The following is a 20,033-nucleotide window of genomic DNA, read 5'->3' as shown; positions in this document are numbered from 1 at the left end:
TATTTGTTGTTGTTTAATGATCTCAGCCTGTGTATTTTAATAATAGCATGACAGGAAGAAACCCTTCACCTACAAACTAAACACACATGGAACAAATTACCACTCTCACATACGAGATGATGTTTGTCCATCCAACCATGTTTCTGAAGAAAACCGACCACAGCAGGTTTCAGTTTGACTCACTCAGGTGAACTGCTAGTGTCGCACCTCAGTAAGACTGGTAGTGTAAGTTTTCTGCATTTTTTTTTTCTTAAAAAAAAAAGTTTTGTTGATTTATACATAACAGTTGAAAGTTACAAGCATTTTAAAATGTCTTATTTTATAATGACACTTAGGAAGATTAATAAATTCCATTTTTCTTTCACATATTTAAAACAACAACAGTTCAAACACTATTGTTTGTAGATGATAAAACTGAAGAATGTTTTCCATTACTAAGAACAGTTAAAGTCTTAATAAGGGCCAAACAAGAATCTATTTATTATATATACTATAAATATATAACTATGCCTCAAATACGCTTGTGCACATGTGCCATAGGAGGGTCAAACTCTGTCAGGGGGAGGATTCACACACCACATGAACAGCGCGAGTGCTAACTTTTCATTTCATTTGGAGAATGTTTTTTTTGTTCTGGTTGTGCTGGTGGAGTCTGATTGGTAAGTTATATAAGCATTTTATACATACAACTTTATGAAGCTTGTTTTATCTACAAATCGAAATATCCCATATGAAAAAAATCACGTTATAGAAAATATCCAGCGGAATTAAATTTGTACTCTCAAGGTTTAATTAACAAGTTATGTAACTCCACACATTTATTTTGCTCTACAGCATATACATTTAAGACAGTAAAGATTAAAGTATTTTCTCACTCACATATGTCTGTTCACGCAGTATATGTCCATGTCTCTGCTGCTGTTCTGAATGTTCTTCAGTGCACATTAAAAATGTACAGACTTAAGCTAATTTCATGCTTTGTAAGCCAACAAGATTCTTAAACTGTGACAAAACCTGTTCATGTTCTCCAGGTGTGTTTGGTGAATCAGTGTCAGTGATGGAGGGAGATTCTGTTATTCTAAATACTATTGTCAGTGATATAAAAGAAGACGACGATATTCAGTGGAAATATGGAGCTGAAAACTCTCTGATAGCTGAAATCAGCAAAGAGAACCGAATCTCCTCCACATATGATGATGTTCCTGATGGGAGATTCAGAGACAGACTGAAGCTGGACGATCAAACTGGATCTCTGACCATCACACACACCACAACTGAACATACTGGGGTTTATAAACTAGAGATAACTGGAGCGAAACTGATATCAAAAACATTCAGTGTTTCTGTCTATGGTGAGTAGAGATGTAATTTACTAATGTAATTAACTAATTTATATTACAAAATGGTTAAACATTTTATGTTTGAGATGACCGATAGGGTACAACAGGGTTAAAGGGCCCCTATAAGAAAAATGTATTTTCACTATTCCCATATTCTATGATAGCAGAAAATAAAATCAACTTTGCGTTGCTGTCGGATATCACATCAAGGATTAGAAGCAGTTGTTAAGAAAACTGCTATACTGAATTTTTGTGCCAAATGCGCCTTTTACCTCAATGCACATTTAGCCCTGTTGTACTTGTGCCCATTATCCAAATTTGTGTTTATTATCTAATGTTTTCCAGCTCGTCTGCCTGTTCCTGTCATCATCAGTAACTCTTCACAGTGTTCTTCTTCTTCTTCATCATCATCGTCAAATTGTTCACTGGTGTGTTCATCAGTGGTGAATGTGAGTGATGCGACTCTCTCCTGGTACGCAGGAATGAGTGTATTGTCCAGCATCAGTGTGTGTGATCTCAGCATCAGTCTCTCTCTACCTCTGGAGGTGGAATATCAGGATAAAAACACCTACAGCTGTGTGCTGAACAATCCCATCAGCAACCAGACCACACATCTGGACATCAACACACTCTGCCACACATGTGCAGGTATGCTGCTGTTGATATTAAAGTTGATTAACTGAGTTGATCTATCAAGTCATTCAGTGCTGATGTTTGATATGTTGTTGTAGATCCAAGGGACAGATTCACTCACACTAATGGCTCATTTTGTCCATTACAGATCAAGATATTTTATTGTACATAGTGTTGATCTCTGCTGCTGCTGCTGGATCTCTGTTTATTGTTTTTGCAGTCGGGATCTTCTGCATCTACTGGAAACAAAGAAAAACAAACCAAGAAGGCAAGTGATACCCATTTATTTTAAACAAGTATAACAAACAATATTTATATGTATTATTTTTCACCACACTTGAACATATTCCTGCAGTGCTTTGCTGGTGTAAAGATTATTTCTATGAATGATGCTTTTCATTCTATGAATGAGTTGGCGATCTTTCACTGACTTCAATGAAAAATACATTTCAACATTTCACCACACAGTAAAAAAATAACAAATAAGGCAAATAAGGCAACCTACACATTCAGGCCTGGTTTCACAAACAGGCCCTAGACTAATCCAGGTTGCCTCAAAATAAATAAAACCTTACTGGTGTTCATTTTGAGACAAAACAATGGTACTGACATATTTTAAGATATTGTCAATGCAAGTTGCTAAAACAGCTCAAACATGCATTTTAGCCTGGGACTAGATTAAGCCTTGTCTGTGAAACCAGGGGATCAACTTTTTAAGTTAACTCAACTTATTCGCTCCAATAAAAGTCAACTTACATACTTTTGTTCAGCTAATGAGGTAGTCTTTTGGATTTCTTGAAATTCTTGCCAAGGCAACTATAAAAAACAAGTCAACCTATCACACTCAACTATTTAAGTTAACTCAACTAATTCGCTTCAACTATGATTTTTTTTTTTGTTTTTTTTTTAAGAATAATAGTTACCGCATAATATTTCAAGCTGCAATGCATGCTGGGAACTGGCACAACATTGTTTATGTAAAATAGTTTGTTTGGATAACTTAATTTGGAAAGTTAGGAGTAGGACAACATTTGGACAAGTTTTGGAAAAAAACTGCGTTCATTTAGACATTTCATCTAGGTTTAATTATAAATTATCTGCAAAGAATGTATTTTATTGATAAAAACATTGTCATATGATAGCTTTAGAAATGTGTGTATGTTTTACAAATAAATGTGAAATGAAATGTATTAATTGCATTTTAAAAATCACAGCATTAAATATATTTAATTTTGTGCAGTAACATTTTAACAGGCCTAATATATTATTTGAAGAAACAGATATAGTTATGATTAGTTTTGTTGTTTAATTCATGTATTATTGTTGTAGTAACAGTCCAGGCTCTTAAAGATGAGATCACTTATGCCGAGCCAACATTCTGCAGAAGAAAACCACATAAATCGGTAAGATCATGTATTCATATTGGACCCTTTTCACAGACTGTAATGGCGTAACGTAACGTAAATCCAGTAAAGATTTTTTTTTATTAATTTTTTTTTGTACATTTATAACACTATACTTTGTATTATATACCTTTGCATCAAATTGCAAAAAAAAAAAAAGTCTGTGAGAGTGTTCTTGTTAGCTTAACCACATAGGTGACATTGTTAGAAAAGTGTCATATTTAAACTCACATCTAACCTCAATCAAACTTCATTTTTTAAAAATATTTTATATTATCCTTTTTTTACAGAACGTTAAAGAGGAAGCTAATGTGGAGTATGCATCTGTTGCCATTAGAAGATGATCGGACTGCTGTGTGATCTTACATTGGGGCCGGAATGACAGAGAGGTATTGTGGGTTGTCACAGACGTGTTTTGCAAGCAGGAAGACGAAGACAGATGAATAGAGTTCCAAATGTAGTTTAATAACAAGTAATCCAAAAATCGGGCAGACACATTAACACAACACATCTGGTGACATCACTTTGTGATGGGAGGCTTTGGAGGAGGACGAGGAGATGGTGAAGGGCTGGTGACAGCAGGACGAGGCGACCCCAGCAGAAACGATGGAGAGTTCCTGATGGCACAGACCCAGAGCTCTCCAGTGTCAATAACCCAGGGTGGAGACGAGGGACGGAGGAGCCAAGATGTTGCTGGCTTGGCTGTCGACGGCCGGCGGAGACAGCCGGTGGATCCGATGGTGCAGACAAACATCGCTGGTGCTGGAGACCCAGGCGATGACAGTGTTACTGAGAACAGAGGTGATGCCGACGTGAAGGAGGAACCTGCTGCAGCCGAAGGGGTGGAGGGATGGAGAGCAGCGGCCAGTGGGACAAGGGTCCTTGGTTGAGCCAAAGGTACGAGGAGTGAAGATGTAGCTAACAGGTCGACAGGCCGAGGCGGAGCGAAGGGATTCGAGGCCAGAGGCAGAGCCGCAGGATCCTCTGGGACAGGCGCTGCTAGTGGTTGCATGACCCATGGCTTGACATCTCCAAAGACAGCACAGGGCTGCAGACATCTAGTAGTGGTTGGGTTAGAAGAATGGCTGACTTTTCCGATGATGGTAATACATTTACATTTATTCATTTAGCTGACGCTTTTATCCAAAGCGACTTACAATTGCTATATATGTCAGAGGTCGCACGCCTCTGGAGCAACTAGGGGTTAAGTGTCTTGCTCAGGGACACATTGGTGTCTCACAGTGGATTCGAACCCGGGTCTCTCACACCAAAGGCATGTGTCTTTCATGAGGGTGAAAATGGATTATTAAAAGCCTTCATCATAATCACTTGTTACATTACTCTTACATGCAGGACCTGCACTCGTTTTTGTTGATGCTGTTGTTGTTTTTTTAACCCTAAGCTTAACAAACCTGTTTCCACACAGACAGGATCTTGGCTCATTTCTCTTTAAATGTAAATATTCTGAGATAATTAATAAAAACATCTCCTAACAAACAAAGCTTGAGGCTTTGGGATGCCTTCGTCAGACTAAGACACGGCCCATATATTTAGCCCTGACCAAATGCATGCACTGAGAGCCAGTTTGTAAGTCAAAGTGAAACCTTCTGTAGTCTTGTTTATTACATCCATGTGTTTGAGGTGTCAGTTTCGTGTCTGTGTCAGTGTGGTTTAAGAGTGTTTTTCCATCCCCATCTGAAGCTCACAGTTTGACTTCTGCTCTACACAAAAACAGTGATATACATATAGCCTATACTGTGAGATTGTACTGTGTCAATATGAAATATGAAAATTTCATATATGTACCCACATTAATGTACCTCCAGTGATTTCTCAAAACGCTTGTAGGGATACTATGTGTCTGTGAATACATCAAGTACCTACATGTAATTATAAGGGAACAATATTTTAAGTATTTTAAGTTTGGGGAATAAAAGGGTAGCAACTAGGAGAATAAAAAAAAAAAAAATTGTAAGTATTAAAGAACTAAGGGGTACTTATTCTACTATTATGATACAACAATCTTACATTTGGGAGCAATTTAGCGAGAACATACACTGCATACCTTTTTGTAATAATGCTGAACCAATACACGGCTTTTTAAAAATTACAGGGTACATATCTATGCATTTATACAGTAATATTTTTAGCAAAAGTGCACTGAAAACGAAAACTATTGCAACTTTTGCTTAAATATTGGGGAAAGATACTCTTGTTTCATGTAGTGGTGCTTGTACCTTTTGTTCCATGTTACTCTTAACCCGCCGGCGGGCCCATTTGCCATTGCATGTTTAAACAATAATATCTTAGTAAAATTTGGTGGCTGTTATCTAAAATAAATTACAGAGGAGCAGTAATTTATAAATTTGCAACAAGAATATTTCATATTCATCAGGCGTATTTAGGCCTTTATTTTGAAATAACAATAAACACGAAAAATCATGAAAGATTGGTAGAAACCTCAGTTTGTTTTCATGCCATGAGTTCAAAAGATAACACCAATTCCATTTTATGAGAAAAAAAGGTCTGAAAATGTTTTAAATATAAAGAAAAATGTATGGATTCTCGATTTCTGATTGGCTGCGAGCTATAACGCTATAACATAGTCTTTTTATGCATTTGTTAGAGGTTGAATTCAAATCAAATACTGCCAAACCACCCATACTACTTCTGAATAGGATGTCTACTTCATAAATTGTATGAAAATTCTGGAAATACATGGTTCAGATCACTCAAAACATATATGAAAATGGAGGCGCCCTTATATGGGCAGTAATGGAGTCTAGTGAAAAAGTTGGGTACTGCGCCAAAAAAAAATCTTACTGAAAGCTCATTTTTTTAGATATCAACCTAAAATTTGGAATACAACTTGTTCAGAATTTTGTCTTTGATTTTCTTGCAGTTTTAGAGTAAAATATATTTTGTAATATATATATTTTATATAAAATATTAATAATCATATTTTTACATTACACAATTTCATAAACTCAAACTTATATAACTTTTTTTCTGTTTCATTTTTTATCATTTCTAGACTTCTACAATAATCTGGAAAATGTCTTCTTTAAAACAAGACCAGCCATAGGTCTATATTCCAAAGCATTCCTGAATTACAACCATTTAAATTTGGATAGTGATTTTTATGTCTATGCAAAAAAAAGTGTCTATGCAAAATACATATGCACAATCTTATATAACTGACTCAGAAACCTTTATTTTTTAAACTAGCACCTGTAACCACATGGAACAAGATATTTCCCAGTATTTAAAAAAAATGCAATAGTTTTAGCTTTACTTGACTTGAAAGATGAAAGCCCAAACTTTAACATCTGCACTTTTGCTATAAAAAAAAACACTATATAAATGCATAGATATGTACCCTGTAATTTTTTAAAAGCCTATACAGTATGTATTGGTACACAATTATTACAAAAAGGTACGCAGTATGTTCTCACTAAATTGTTCCAAATGTGATTGTTGTATCATAATAGTAGAATAAGTACCCCTTAGTTCTATAATACTTAGGCCCAAAGTATAAATATTTGTTTAATTCTCCTGGTTGTTACCCCTTTATTCCCCAAACTTTACATATTGTTCCCTTACACTTACATGCAAGTAGCCTACTTTATACACTATAATTACAGAAAGTTATGCTGTAAATTTGCCTTAATTACGCAATACTTTCCGGGCTGTAATCTAAAGCGTTTGTGTCATTTCTAAGAAGCATCACCTCACTCTGAGGCCTCACATCCTGTACCTTTAAAAAAAAATATATCATCCTGTTTCTGTCCACAAATGCCTATGGGCCCTATTTTAACGATCTGAAACGCAAGTGTCAAAGCGCAAAGCGCAAGTAACTTTGTGGGCGGATCCCGGCGCTGTTGCTACAGTATTTTCCCGGTGGGATAAATGACTCTTGCGCCTGGCGCAAATCTAAAAGGGGTTGGTCTGAAGTAGCTTCATTATTCATAGGTGTGGTTTGGGCGTAACGGGAAACAAATCAATCAGAGCGTCATATCACATTCCCTTTAAGAGCATGATGAACGAGGTGTGCTTGTTCCATGGCGCAAAACTATTATAACGGCGCACTTACCAGGCGCGCTTCAGAATCGGTTCACAGCCGAGGAGATTGATGTTCTCGTCAGGGCCGTAAAAGAAAGAGAAGTGACATTGGGGACGGGACAAACCCACCCAAATTAGCTTCGGTTAAACATGCATATAATAATCGGGGTAAATGTGTAAGCTTTATGCCTATTTTCCCATCGTCATGGACACAACAATGATTTCCCTCGTGTTTTAATATTTTTTCCTTATAATAATATATCATTTGCAAAAAGTAAAATGCATCTGTGTAGATGAGAGAATCATCTACAGTGTGTGCGCGTTGTTCATACTCTGTATTATGGCCAAGCATGCGCGCTTAAAATAGCATCTGAATGTACGCGCAACGCGCCACTGACTTTAGACTAGGTTTTTTCTGGTCAGTGGCACAGTTGTTTTCTGGAACTGCAAAATAGCACCAGGGATTGTTTGCGCTGGAACACGCCTCCTTTTTGCGCCGACCCGCCCGGGGAGCGCAAGTTCATTAGTTTACCGACGTGTGTCTGTGGAGGGAAAAGCCCGCTTTGCGCGGGTGCAAAATAGGAATGATACATGCGTCAGTGTACAAAGTCATTTGCGCCGGGTGCAAGATAGAGCCCTACAAGTCATATTAAGAATAGCTATCTTCAATGGTTGTTTATCTTTTCTTTAGTTTTTTTATCAGTTTAGAGGAGAAACTACTAAAAGTAACAACGCTGCTAGCTAGACTATACCTGGTATCACAAAAGTAATACAGTTCAGTTGTTAGCAATTCTACCTTGGCTGTTTATAATGCCTAATAGACCCTCAATTAATAGAAGAAGTAAAGATACTGAGTTGTGATAAAATATATGTGTTAATCAATATATTGATAAGTTTATGGTGATATGATAGGCTATACAGTTAGGCCTTTTTATGGATGATTCAAAGGATCCAGAATTTAACAAAATAGCAGTAGTTATCCACAACATGAAATAATATATTTTTTTAAAGAACTCCGCCAGATAATTACTGCAGATAGTATAATATATTACTGGTAGTTATGGTAGAATAACAACGTGCAAAGAAAGCATTAAAATACTATACTCAGATTCATTGGCAAAATTAAAAAGCATTAATTCTGGCCAATCTAGTTGCAGACAAGATGTTATCCAGGAAATAATGCAATACATAGGGCTATATAGAATTCACAATCAAGGAATTTATTATTTATTATTATTTAGGTTATTATATAATACGCTATGTTGGAGTTGAAGTATATAGAATTTGACATAAGCAACAGCAAAACAGAAGCAAAATCAATTATTAAATCTTTAATAAGATTACGGCAAAAAAATTGTGATAAAGAGAAGTTGGATAGACATTAATATAGTATTTAAAGGGAAGAAATCTGGAAAAAATGAAACTGGGTTAAACAGATGAAAAGATTCAGTAATAATTGTTACAGATAATCGATACAATAACAGAATCGGACATACAGCATTAAATGGAAATCTATACAAAGTTAAGGAACATCCTAGTGGAAATGTTTCTTTGGCTTCAATATACACCACACACAAGGACACCAACACAACATAACAATATACAAAAATAAAAATAAAAGAATTAAACAATAACATTCCCATACATATATAATCTATGCATAGCTCCACCCCTACTCATATTCATATCTTCTCAACATTTAAAATTCAAATGGCAGTCAGCACAAATGATATCTGATACACATTTCTATTTACCCGAGGTTGTCTAAAACATCTCCTTGATGGTAGCAACTGAAATTTAGAATGTACGGGATGAGAAGAATCCATATAATAACCAATGTTTTTTTTTTTTTTTTTACGTTTAATAAATATATCTAATTCAGATGTATTTGTGTCTTACCCACAATTGTGCTTGATATTTGTTTCTACTAATCACTAATTCCTTAGTTTTATGCAAATTTATCCCAATTTGCACCATTTCTGGAGGGAATTTATATATAATAAACAATTTATTTATTTCGGTCCCACATTTGTACAAAAGGCCTACAATTGCCAATTTTTTTTTTTTTTTTTTTTTTTAAAGTAGACTAAAATATGTATTGTGAATTTTAAATTAATGTATGTGTACAATGAGAATAATAAAAGAAAAATAATATTCCCTGTGGTACTCCTGTATTTAAAACAATTATATAAACTTTACCATAAACGAGAACTCTATACCATTCACAAGAAAGTCTGTAAACCACCAGATGAGGCTACCATTTACACCTATATCAAGTAATCTCAGTAAAAGAACATCTATCTTGATTTAATTAAATGCTGAACTAAAATCTATAAATACAATTCTAGCATAATTTGTGGTGTGTTGAATGTGTTCAGACACTAAATTGCATAGGGTTAAAGTGGCGTCATCAGTGCCCCTAGCCCTAAAATGCAGGGGGCGAAATAAACTTACAAAAAAATATATAAGAATTTTGTATTTTTCAAATCATTGATGCTTCACACTCTAGTTCAATAGGTGGCGGTAATGCGCCATAAGCTGGTTTGCAAACCGCCAACAAACATCACAAGCAGAAGAAGTAGAAGAAGTCTGTGAGACTGTTGGGTGGCCATAATGCTCATCAGAAGTTAATCGGCATTACAACAAGAAGGGATAACGTCCTAACAGAATACAAAAATCAGATTCCGAGGGAGGGTCTGATTTGCCACCACACAGGACAATCAGAAAATTACAATTTGACGGAGGATTTATGTCTTATTTTTTAACCCGACAGAGATGACAGCACGGATTAAAGTTCCTCACATTAGCCTCATACGTTTCTGCTGCTCCCACCCTCAGACGTCGCAGGGTCCAGCGTGGCGGACATCGTCAGAAACGAAAGCTGATGCTCTCTGCATGTTTTTCCGTCGTCTCCGGTCTGTTAAGTTGAATGTGAGTGTAATCTCTGGTCTTTGTTAATCCTTCCGTTTTTGCTGCCTTTCTGTTGATGTTCAACAAGTATATTTGTAAGCTTTGTATGAGAGTTTATTAAACCAGAAGATGGCAGTAATGCAGCATTAAGGATACTTGCTTCAACGAAGAAGACGATTTTTCTCAAAAATCACGTGATGATGATTTCTCATGATGATTTCTCAAAAGTCACGTGATTTATGAGAAATGGTAGGGGAGGAGCAGTGTTAAAAGATAAACATAGACGCCACGTCCATCCGTTAGAGGGAACAAAACAAACATCTCCTTTGCCTGAAGCTGCCTCCTTGTCATTTCTGACTTATAACAGAAAACAAAACAATGTCTAAAAGCTTATATGTGACAAATGTAACGTTACAGCAAACAAGCTAAGAAAAAAAGAAAGAAAAAAACAGCTACCGAACCCCAAAAAACAAAACAAAAAAAACGAGCGTTTAAATGTAGTTTCATGGGCGTAGTTCAGAGTAATATAACACATGGAGCTCTGTCTCTGAACGTAGTCGGCGACAGGATAGCTTAACTTAGGCTACGTTTACACAGCCGGGTATTTAGAGAAACGAATATTTCCCCCCTCCGTTTTCAATAATAACATCGTGCACACACCCGCATAAATACGCCGCGAGCGGCATCATAACTATGCCAAATATATGGGCGGCAGTGTGGGGAGAAGGATAAAGCCATGCAAGCCAATCAGAATCCTCAGAATCGACACGAGAGAACCTAAAACCCCGTTTCTCCCAGTTGACACGGCAACACATAACCGGCGTTTTCAGAAATCTCCACTTTGGCCGGAGTTTTTAGAAATAATCGTTTTCTGTGATAAAAACGGGGTTTTCGTGTAAACGAGAGGCCAAACCGCAGGGAAATATCTGCGTTTTCCCTTCGTGTAAACGGGGCCTTAAATACAATAGCCTACATAGTGACATTTGTATATTTTACTTACCAGTGACAAAGTTGTTTTGTTTTTGTTATAGCAGCTAGCCTAAAAGGCAGGAGGAAGGGTGGGGGTGGGGCAACAATTGTGTTGATCTTTATGTATTTTGTTTCACTTACGCTTCGTTCTACTGAATACTTTTGTTTTGACGTAAGAAGTAATGTTTAACTGGGCAGCATTACAAAGTGGTGGAAAATGAAAATAATTATTTTTGCTTTCATGTGTGGATACATATTTGTTATAATCTCTCACTCTGGTAAGTTTGTTGGATATAGAACATTCGTTTGAAATTCGCTGAAATATGCTTGACAGTATGAAAATAATATGTATTTTAAAATATATGTATCTTAAAAAATAGAATATAGTGTGAATTTGGGGTAGCAAGAAAAACTATTTCTATATTAAAGGTTTTGTATGGGTTATTCACTATAAAACAGTAATATTATTATTCATTTTTATGTATAGTTGTTTGTGAAGTGGACCCTGCTAATGAGTGGGGAAAATGCTAAGAAAAAGAGCTTTATTTTGTATTATTATTATTATTGTTATTCTGACAAAGACCAAGGAGTTGTTGTCATCCTGAAACCTCCAAACATTTGGTATCTCTAGAAAGCCCTGAATGGGCTGTGATGGATTGTTTAATTAATCATATATATATATATATATATATATATATATATATTTTTTTTTTTCTTTTTTTTTCAGGGCTAACATTTACATGTTTTCGAATTCTAAATATTTCCAAACCCTTTGGTCAAAAACACTCAGTCAGCATGTGTGTGTTAAAGAATCATGTCTGAATTTAACAAAAGGGGAAGTTAAACTAGGCAGATGTTAAATATATAAACGTATGACTTTGAATTCAACATAGTAACATAAGGGTTTGCATAAATGATGTAAGGAATCATGTCACCTTTGCTATGCCTCTATTCTATAAAAACTGTTGTATTCTTTTTGCTGGTGGGATTCTGTCTGAATTTGGTCTGAGATCCTCCGGCCGTGATTAAAGCATATTCAAAGGCATTGTCAGTCTGTCTAGTTAATGCTGCAAGTTAGTTAGTGAAGTTAGTCGTCCGACTCAAAGCCAGTTGTCGACTGTATACAGTGCTAGAGTATAAATATTATTAAGTGTTGACTGTACATGCTTGGGTGTTGATTGGAAATAAGAAAAAAATCTACCACAGTGCCCTTTACATGACAGGACTTTAAACTGACATGTATGGTGTCTGAGACATTCACTAAAATATAATGTCCACTGCAGTGGACAAACGTGTAAAAGGTCCCAGGAGCATAGCAATTTAACATTCACCTTGGTAACAAGGTGGTAAATGCAGTTACAAAAATTGGGGTGCACGTGGACAGTATATATTCACTGTATTTTTATTAAAGGTGCTTTAAGCGATGTCACGCGTTTTTTAGGCCAAAACATTTTTTGTCAGATAAAGCAAACATCTCCTCACTATCCGCTGGCTGCCTGTCCCCTGAACACACTGTAAAGAAACGTGATCTCTGTAGACAGCCCAGGCTCCACAAACAGCAACAAAAACAAACTGCGGCTTACCCGCTCCACGAAACATGACAAACAGTTCCAGCCAATCACAGAGAAGAAGGACTTGGGGGCGGGGTTTGGGGGGTTAGTGCGCGGATGAGGAGGAGGGAGGGTCTAGCTAGCCTCCGTTTTGTTTGACAATACTTTAAACGTCAACAAGAAGTGACGTCACCCGACATCGCTTAGAGCACCTTTAATAACCTGTGGTATATTTCAGTGTTTCCCAACCTTCTTTCAGTCACGTTGGAATTTTTTCAACAATTTGTGTCACCCTAGTGTTGTCATGAGACTAGAATTTCTAACTTCAATACCTTTAAAATATTATATGAAAAGTGAATGCCATTTTCGATTCCATCATGGGTAAAAAAAAACACTGTGTAGGCCTACTGTCATATAGATCTTTTTTTATATCAAATTTTTGTCCATCCATTGAAAGTCTATATATCATAATTTCTACTGAAGAGATCATTTTATATGGTGACAGATTTGAATGTCTTTTATTCATATAACCATTGCTCAATTACCATTACAACTATCTTACCTAAATGTTTTTTTTTTTTTTACAATGGGCTAATTTTGTTGCAGTATAGTAGCACAATATAGTTTGTAAACACAATAAAATAAAAACAAATAAGCAAATTAATAAAAATAGCAAATGTACAAATAAATACAACAGAGTAAATATACAAAATAAAATTAAACTGCTTGAAGTTGTTCAGGTATAAATCTAAGAATAGTTGGGCTATTCAGGTAGAAATGCGTGAGCGGGGCACAACCTAAAACAGGGCTAGTTGTAACACACTTGTTTTAAATACTTCCACTTCCACACATGTCAGCATGATGGAACTTAAGTTTATTTACTAGTTGCCATTATCAACACTATATAGGCCTAGATAAAAGATTCAGAAACCAAAAATCAGAAATATTTTTGAACATTTATTTAATCATAGCAAAAGTATTTTTTTACTGGGTAATTTTTCATCTTTGAAATGTTTAGAAAAGAGTTCTTGAATTGCTTTTTGGCGTGTTCGCTCCGCAGGAACAATTACAATTTTAGTTTGCAATTTTTAGAATGCGAGTGATCAGGCTCTGGGTGGTGTCCTCAGCGCCGTCAAAATAAAGTCACAACAACAAGCGCGGCTTACGTCACTTCAGAGTTCCTACTGGTGGTGCAAATGCAACCAGGAAAACGTTCGTAGGGGGGCCATTAGTTATTAAGGATAAGGAACCACTTGGGATGGGCAAATGAAGCCTCATGAAGCACCGAGGCTTTCCCTGAATGTTTCGGGAAAAGATTCGAAGCATCAAGAGTGTCGAAAACAGCGCCATCTTGTGGCTGGTCAAGTTTATAGCAGCCATGTTTATGAGCAGCTGCGCGCAGCTAGCACCGTTGTTTTATCCATTAACCATAAATAAAAGCCTTATAACGCTACATGTTCAGTTTTCCGATAATGTAATTTGGGACCTCCCTCATTGTATTGCAGTTTTTCGCACTTCCGGGTAGGCTTCATTTTTCAGATTAGAATGTTGCCGCTTGGGTCCGAAACGCGAAGTGAAGCATTCACGTGACTGGAAAGAAAGTGAGGCTTCGTTTTTCGTTGATCAGGCGTTCTCTGAAAACAATACGCGCCCCGGGCACGGAGCTTTATGAGAAATATCGCTGCGAACTTGATGCCCGCTTTGAAGCTTCAGTGTCAAATGTAACATCACTAGGAACCACTGTGGCGGCTAGTTCCTATAACTAAAGGGTCTTTCGCACCAGGTCTGTGTGATACGATGAGTGGCATGCTCATCGTGCTGACTGCTGTGTGACCCGAGTGTTTGTCTCCGATTTAAGGGAGCTGAGGTAGGCTACTGTGAGTTTTCTTCATTGCTGTTTCACCACAGTTGACATCGGGAAGAAAAACACGGACATTATTTTTGTTGTTGATGTAGAATAAAGCCGATTCAGAACGAGTGATTTTTGCCACTGTTATTTCGAGAACAATCCTCCCTCGCCATTTTGGCATATTAGCGCCTCTCTGTGGATGCCAGCGGCATTTCAAACTCTTTGAAATTCAAAGAGGTTTTTTTTAGCAAAAGGCTAATCATATTAATTACCATTATGTGTCTGACATTGTAAAGAGATATATATAAAAAGTATTACCATTCTGATACATTGACATGTAAATATGAGCCTGTATAATTTGCTCCTCCTCTTCTTCTGAATCAGTTTCTGGTTCAAAAATATATTGCTGAATTAAACCAATATGTGTACATGTGTTGTGTTTACTACAGTTGGCAGAGTGGATCTCTGAGCTTGTGTGATTGAGTGGAGGCGGGGCTAATTTGCATATTCATGTGATTTACAGTATAATGAATGGTTCATTTCTTCTTCAGGTGTGTCTGCTGTTGAGCCAGACCGAGTGTCAGTGATGGAGGGAGATTCAGTCACTCTAAACACTGGTGTTCAAACAAACCAACAAGACAGAATTAAATGGTATTTTAATGACATTCGCATCGCTCAAATCAATAGAGATCAGAGTAAGATCTGTACAGATGTTCAGTGTAAAGAGAGATTCAGAGACAGACTGAAGCTGGATCATCAGACTGGATCTCTGACCATCACACACACCAGAAACACAGATGCTGGAGAATATCAGCTAAAGATCCTCAGCAGCGGCAGTGAAAAAATCTTCAATGTTACAGTCACTGGTGAGTCATTATGTTTGGTTATATATGTTTGAATCACAAAATTCTTGTTGCCATGTCATTCAGGGCTGTTTATTTGTGCTTTAATTTCATATTATTTCACATCTAATCATTCATCATCTGTTGCAAAACACATTTACTGTAAACATGGAATTTGTAGAATCATCCCAGTTTACATTGTTAAACAGAACAGTGCGATTAAACCTCTACAGTTATTTAATGTGTAGTTTTTTGTTTGTTGGTTGGTTTGTTTGATTCTTCAAGCATCTGTTGGTTTGGGTTTCAGGTGATCTTGGTGCTGAGATGGATAACAAGAATATGGTGGAGAAGGGAGCAGCATTGACTTCAGACACTGGTCGGTGTAGTAAACTAATCAAATTTGATTTGATTTTGATTTGATAAACTTTGATTTCAGAGGGAAAATGTACACGTCACAGCAGCTCATACCACGGAATAATAATAATAATAAAATAAAAAAGACATTCAAGACAACAATTATTTTCCAGTATCAGTTCCGCAATGCATTACAATTATATACAACCAAGTGATTCTGAAATATAATCTATCATCTTAGAACTGATTGTACAGTCTAATAGCAGTTGGTAAAAATGACTTATTAAATTGTTTCTTGTGACAGTGGGGATGAATTAATCTTGAGCTGAATGTACTCACTAGGATAGGACTTGAACTGTTTCATAAAGAGGGTGACAATCGTGATTTATTATAGAGTCCAATCACTCCACAACAATCACTCCACAACAACCAGCCAGCTTCAGTTTTCCTGGGGTGCGTTTCCCGAAACAGCAACTTAGTTAGCAACTATGGTTTTGGGAAACACACCCCTGGAAGGCTGTTTGGAAAAGAGACATTTTGTTGTTCATTCAATGCAAACTGGTTGAACAAATGGAGGTGGCTACTTTACATTGAGGAAGGCGATCGCGTTGTATGTTTTAGCTGTGTGAAAGCAGTGGAGAAACATGTCATCAATGAAGATAGTGTGAGGTTTGACTGCAGTTGTGTCAAGGGAGGCTTCACAAACTGGCAGAAACCTCAGACCTGGCATTTTGTACAAACTGATGCTTGAAATCAGTGCTGCTGCTAGCCATTTTGGTGCCCTAAGCATAATTCCTTTATGATGGCAGGTGTACAGATAATCAGTACCAAGCACGGGGTTATGGGAAATGGAGTGAAAATGTGATATGTTAATATTCTTGGGGGATGGAGCCCTCTGGTGGCGAGTGGGAGGAACCACAGAGGCTTGATTCGTGACACTAATACTGGAACTTCTCCTTTTTTAGCTCTTGTTTGGAATATTTGAAAATAAGAACAAAGTTGACAATTCTTACACAATACAACCCCTGCCATAAAGGAACTGAGAACAAAAGGCAAGAAGCAAAATGACGAATGCATACCTGGAAACAGATAGCAAAACTAAAGGAAAATGGTTGTGTATTGGTGAGGGAACCAGTGCATGTCATGACCCTTCAGATCATAATGAAAAGAGGGAAATAAAGCTATGAACTGAACAATGGATGGATGTGTGACGCGTTTCATCTAGCATGACTGCATACAGATCTCACTTCAGCTGTTTAGACAAGTTCTGCTCCAACAACAGAAAGTGTTCACATCTGAACAGAGGGGCAGCTGTTCATAAGGAAGCCAATGTGGTTGAAGGAGTATGTAACTTAAAGGGCACATAAAGCACACAGTTTCTGCCAATCTCATGTTAATCTTGAGTACCAATGGAGTAGTATTGAAGTTTGGGGGAGATATTGTCTTAACTTACACAACTTTGGTTGAGAAATTCCCTCTATAGGGGGAGTTGTTACTGTATGAGGGAATATGCATATGCAATAAAAAAAGAGAAGTGCATGGTGTACATGCTTTTCATGCTATGCTTTAGTTCACATGCACATGTAAGAGGTGTGAGTGTTGTCTTCTGATTTACGTTTTTGATTTTGCAAAAAATCAGACTGATTTTTTTAAGCAGGATACTATCAGTGTTGTATATTTTAGTCAGTGAATAAACAAGAAGCTAATGTTCATCCTTTAAATTTAAACAATACATGTAGAATTAAGAATAACGTGTGTTCATTAAAATATTACAGAATACCTGCACATGTCTAAATAGGTGATGATAAAAAGATTTTCAAAATCCTTTCATTATGAACAACTTGGAAGTCACAAAAGTTTTGATTAGAAACCTGGAAGAAGCAAATGACCATTTATGAAGTGCAGTGTTCTACTTTAAAGGGGTGGTTGATTATGATTTCACTTTTCTAACTTTAGTTACTGTGTAATGTTGCTGTTTGAGCACAACATCTGCAAAGTTACAACGCTTGCAGTTCAAAGCAAAGGGAGATAAACTGAATCATTCATATTTACTCGTTTACAGATTTGCAATTTGTTATATTGTTTGTCTCAGACTAGGCTCTCTTCTTCTATTTATTACAGATCCACATAAACAATCTCCAGCACTACCAGCAGTCATTATTTGTGCATTGCTGTTGGTGGCAGCAGCTGCTTTTGTGATTATAAAGAATCACAAAAATCTAAAATGAAAGTAAGTATTACAGCTGATAAAGCAATAGAAAAATAATGAGCTTTATTAAAAGGTGTACAAATGTTTGTTTTGACAAGTTTTAAATATTGTGTTTGATGTGGTTTTGTTCAGGTTGTCATTATCAAAGCATTATTTAAAAAAAAAAAAAAAAAAGATAGTTTAATTGTAATTTTACTTGATAATAAAATTCTGTCATCATTTACTCACCCTCAAGTTGTTCCAAACCTGTATTCATTTGTTTTATTCTGCTGAACACAAAAATATATATTTTAATGAATTTATTTAATTTGGGTATACAAAGAGTTGACAGACAACATTAACTTCCATGTGGACTTGCCATCACCTTGAGGGTGAGTAAATGATGATAGAAATGTAATATTAGCACAGGTCATATTGCCAGATGCTCTCTGTGCTTCAGTGTTTCTCTCTCCTGTTACAACCGCCCTTCCAAACTATTTTAAAAGGGGAAAGTAATGTAGCATAAAATAAATTAGTGAACAACGTCAATGCTTAGAACAAGTTTATTCATTAAGGACAACGTATAAACAAAATTAAATGACATACCAACCAATGAGAAATTTAACATAATGGACAACTAATAAAGATAAATATATAACGTAAAGTTATATATCATTTGTGAAATACAGTGTCACTGTCTTTTGTGAGTAATTCTAACCTCTTGGTGTATTGATCTTATTTTAACACTGTGAATTTATTTTTATGGGGGACTATGAATGTGTGACGGTGAATAGATTAATCATGTCATTTGAAACATGATTGGATGCATATCCTAATTTCTTATGTTTGTCTATTTATTTATTTATGTTTTCCTATAGGCTCCATTTCAAGAGGCCTGCAATGAACAGAACATTGAGCGTTTTAATTTGATTCAGGAGCAATTCAAATTTTTTTAACAACTTTTTGCAATGAACTTTTCAAGATTATTATGAAAAATATTAATTTAAATGCATTAACAAAGCAGGAATAAACACTACAGCAGGGAAAGTCTGAGAAGGCACCTTAACATTTTAAAGCTCGCATTTATGTGTATACAGTATATTTTTATAAAATGAAATATAAAGTTGAATATTAATACATGTATAAATACATTTATCTCTTGTTTTGTTTATGGCAGCTGTATCTTTTATGTTTTTTATAAGAAAATTAAAACATTCCTAAAAAATTAGAAGGAAAAAAAAAGCATAAGTTAAAATCACAAAAATAAAATAAAATGATAACAAAAGCAAAGACTATATTTTAACTGCTTAGATGAATACATCAACTAATCTAAATACACTTGATTTACCACAATATTTCCTATTGATCTTAATTTTTGCACTCCTGTTCTATTTAGCTCTCTTTGTTTACTATGAAGTTTAGCCGCAAAATGTAAATATCTGCATGAATTTCTAAAAAATTGTATTTAGAAAATATACTTGTGAAATGTGAGTTATTCATCGAGTAAAAGACCACATCTTAAACACAGCACAAAACATATAAGCTGTTTGCCAGGGAGGATGGATTTGATCCACGATCGACCTTTTGGGCTGTAAAAGAATAGAATATCTTGAACATGAACCTGGGTCAAATTAGTGGGATTGCATGAACCTAAATTGTCTTTTATGGAACCGCTTTAGCCCTGACTGATTTGTTACAGAAGGTTAATTCAATTCAGGTTTTGGACTGTAATCCCCACTTTTCTTATCACACTTTATTGAAAGCAAAAACCACTTTCATGGTGCCTAAAGCTAAGGTTTGGCAAAAAAAACTGAAGCTATGCTAAAAGTGGTACCGCCAGAACCGGAGATCGGCTGAATGGATTCAAAAACGGTAAAACTCAACAGTTTAACTCTGGGGGAGTTGTAAAATGAGCCTATTTCCAAAAAAAAAG

The 20,033-nt window shown here is 36.0% G+C and overlaps 1 protein-coding gene and 1 long non-coding RNA gene across 2 annotated transcripts; both read left to right on the top strand.

Annotated features, from left to right (window-relative positions):
• Positions 1 to 1,042: 1,042 nt before the first annotated feature.
• On the top strand, positions 1,043 to 19,522 carry LOC130087004 (uncharacterized). Its single transcript, XM_056253206.1, has 6 exons — positions 1,043 to 1,352; positions 1,686 to 1,988; positions 3,914 to 4,254; positions 15,240 to 15,582; positions 15,866 to 15,934; positions 19,497 to 19,522. The coding sequence occupies exons 1-6, from the start codon at positions 1,058 to 1,060 to the stop codon at positions 19,520 to 19,522; spliced, it is 1,377 nt and encodes a 458-aa protein (XP_056109181.1). The 5' UTR covers positions 1,043 to 1,057.
• LOC130086974 (uncharacterized) lies at positions 3,304 to 3,832 on the top strand. The gene is made up of 2 exons (XR_008807308.1): positions 3,304 to 3,376; positions 3,667 to 3,832. It is a non-coding gene; the product is annotated as an uncharacterized LOC130086974 (long non-coding RNA).
• Positions 19,523 to 20,033: the final 511 nt, after the last annotated feature.

Source organism: Rhinichthys klamathensis, unplaced genomic scaffold (genome assembly GCF_029890125.1).
Source record: "Rhinichthys klamathensis goyatoka isolate OS25496 unplaced genomic scaffold, OSU_Roscu_1.1 h1tg000103l_1, whole genome shotgun sequence".
NCBI classification, from domain to species: Eukaryota; Metazoa; Chordata; class Actinopteri; order Cypriniformes; family Leuciscidae; genus Rhinichthys; species Rhinichthys klamathensis.
Note: the sequence above shows the minus strand (reverse complement) of the source record. Positions and strands in the feature narration are given on the sequence as shown.

Excerpts from the sequence above, each read along its gene's own strand:
- LOC130087004 (XM_056253206.1), top strand. The coding sequence starts at position 1,058 with ATGGAGGGAGATTCTGTTATTCTAAATACTATTGTCAGTGATATAAAA. Across the intron at positions 4,255-15,239 it reads CAGCGGCCAGTGGGACAAGG|TATAATGAATGGTTCATTTC; the intron begins GTCCTTGGTTGA and ends TGTGATTTACAG. Across the intron at positions 15,583-15,865 it reads CTTCAATGTTACAGTCACTG|GTGATCTTGGTGCTGAGATG; the intron begins GTGAGTCATTAT and ends TTTGGGTTTCAG.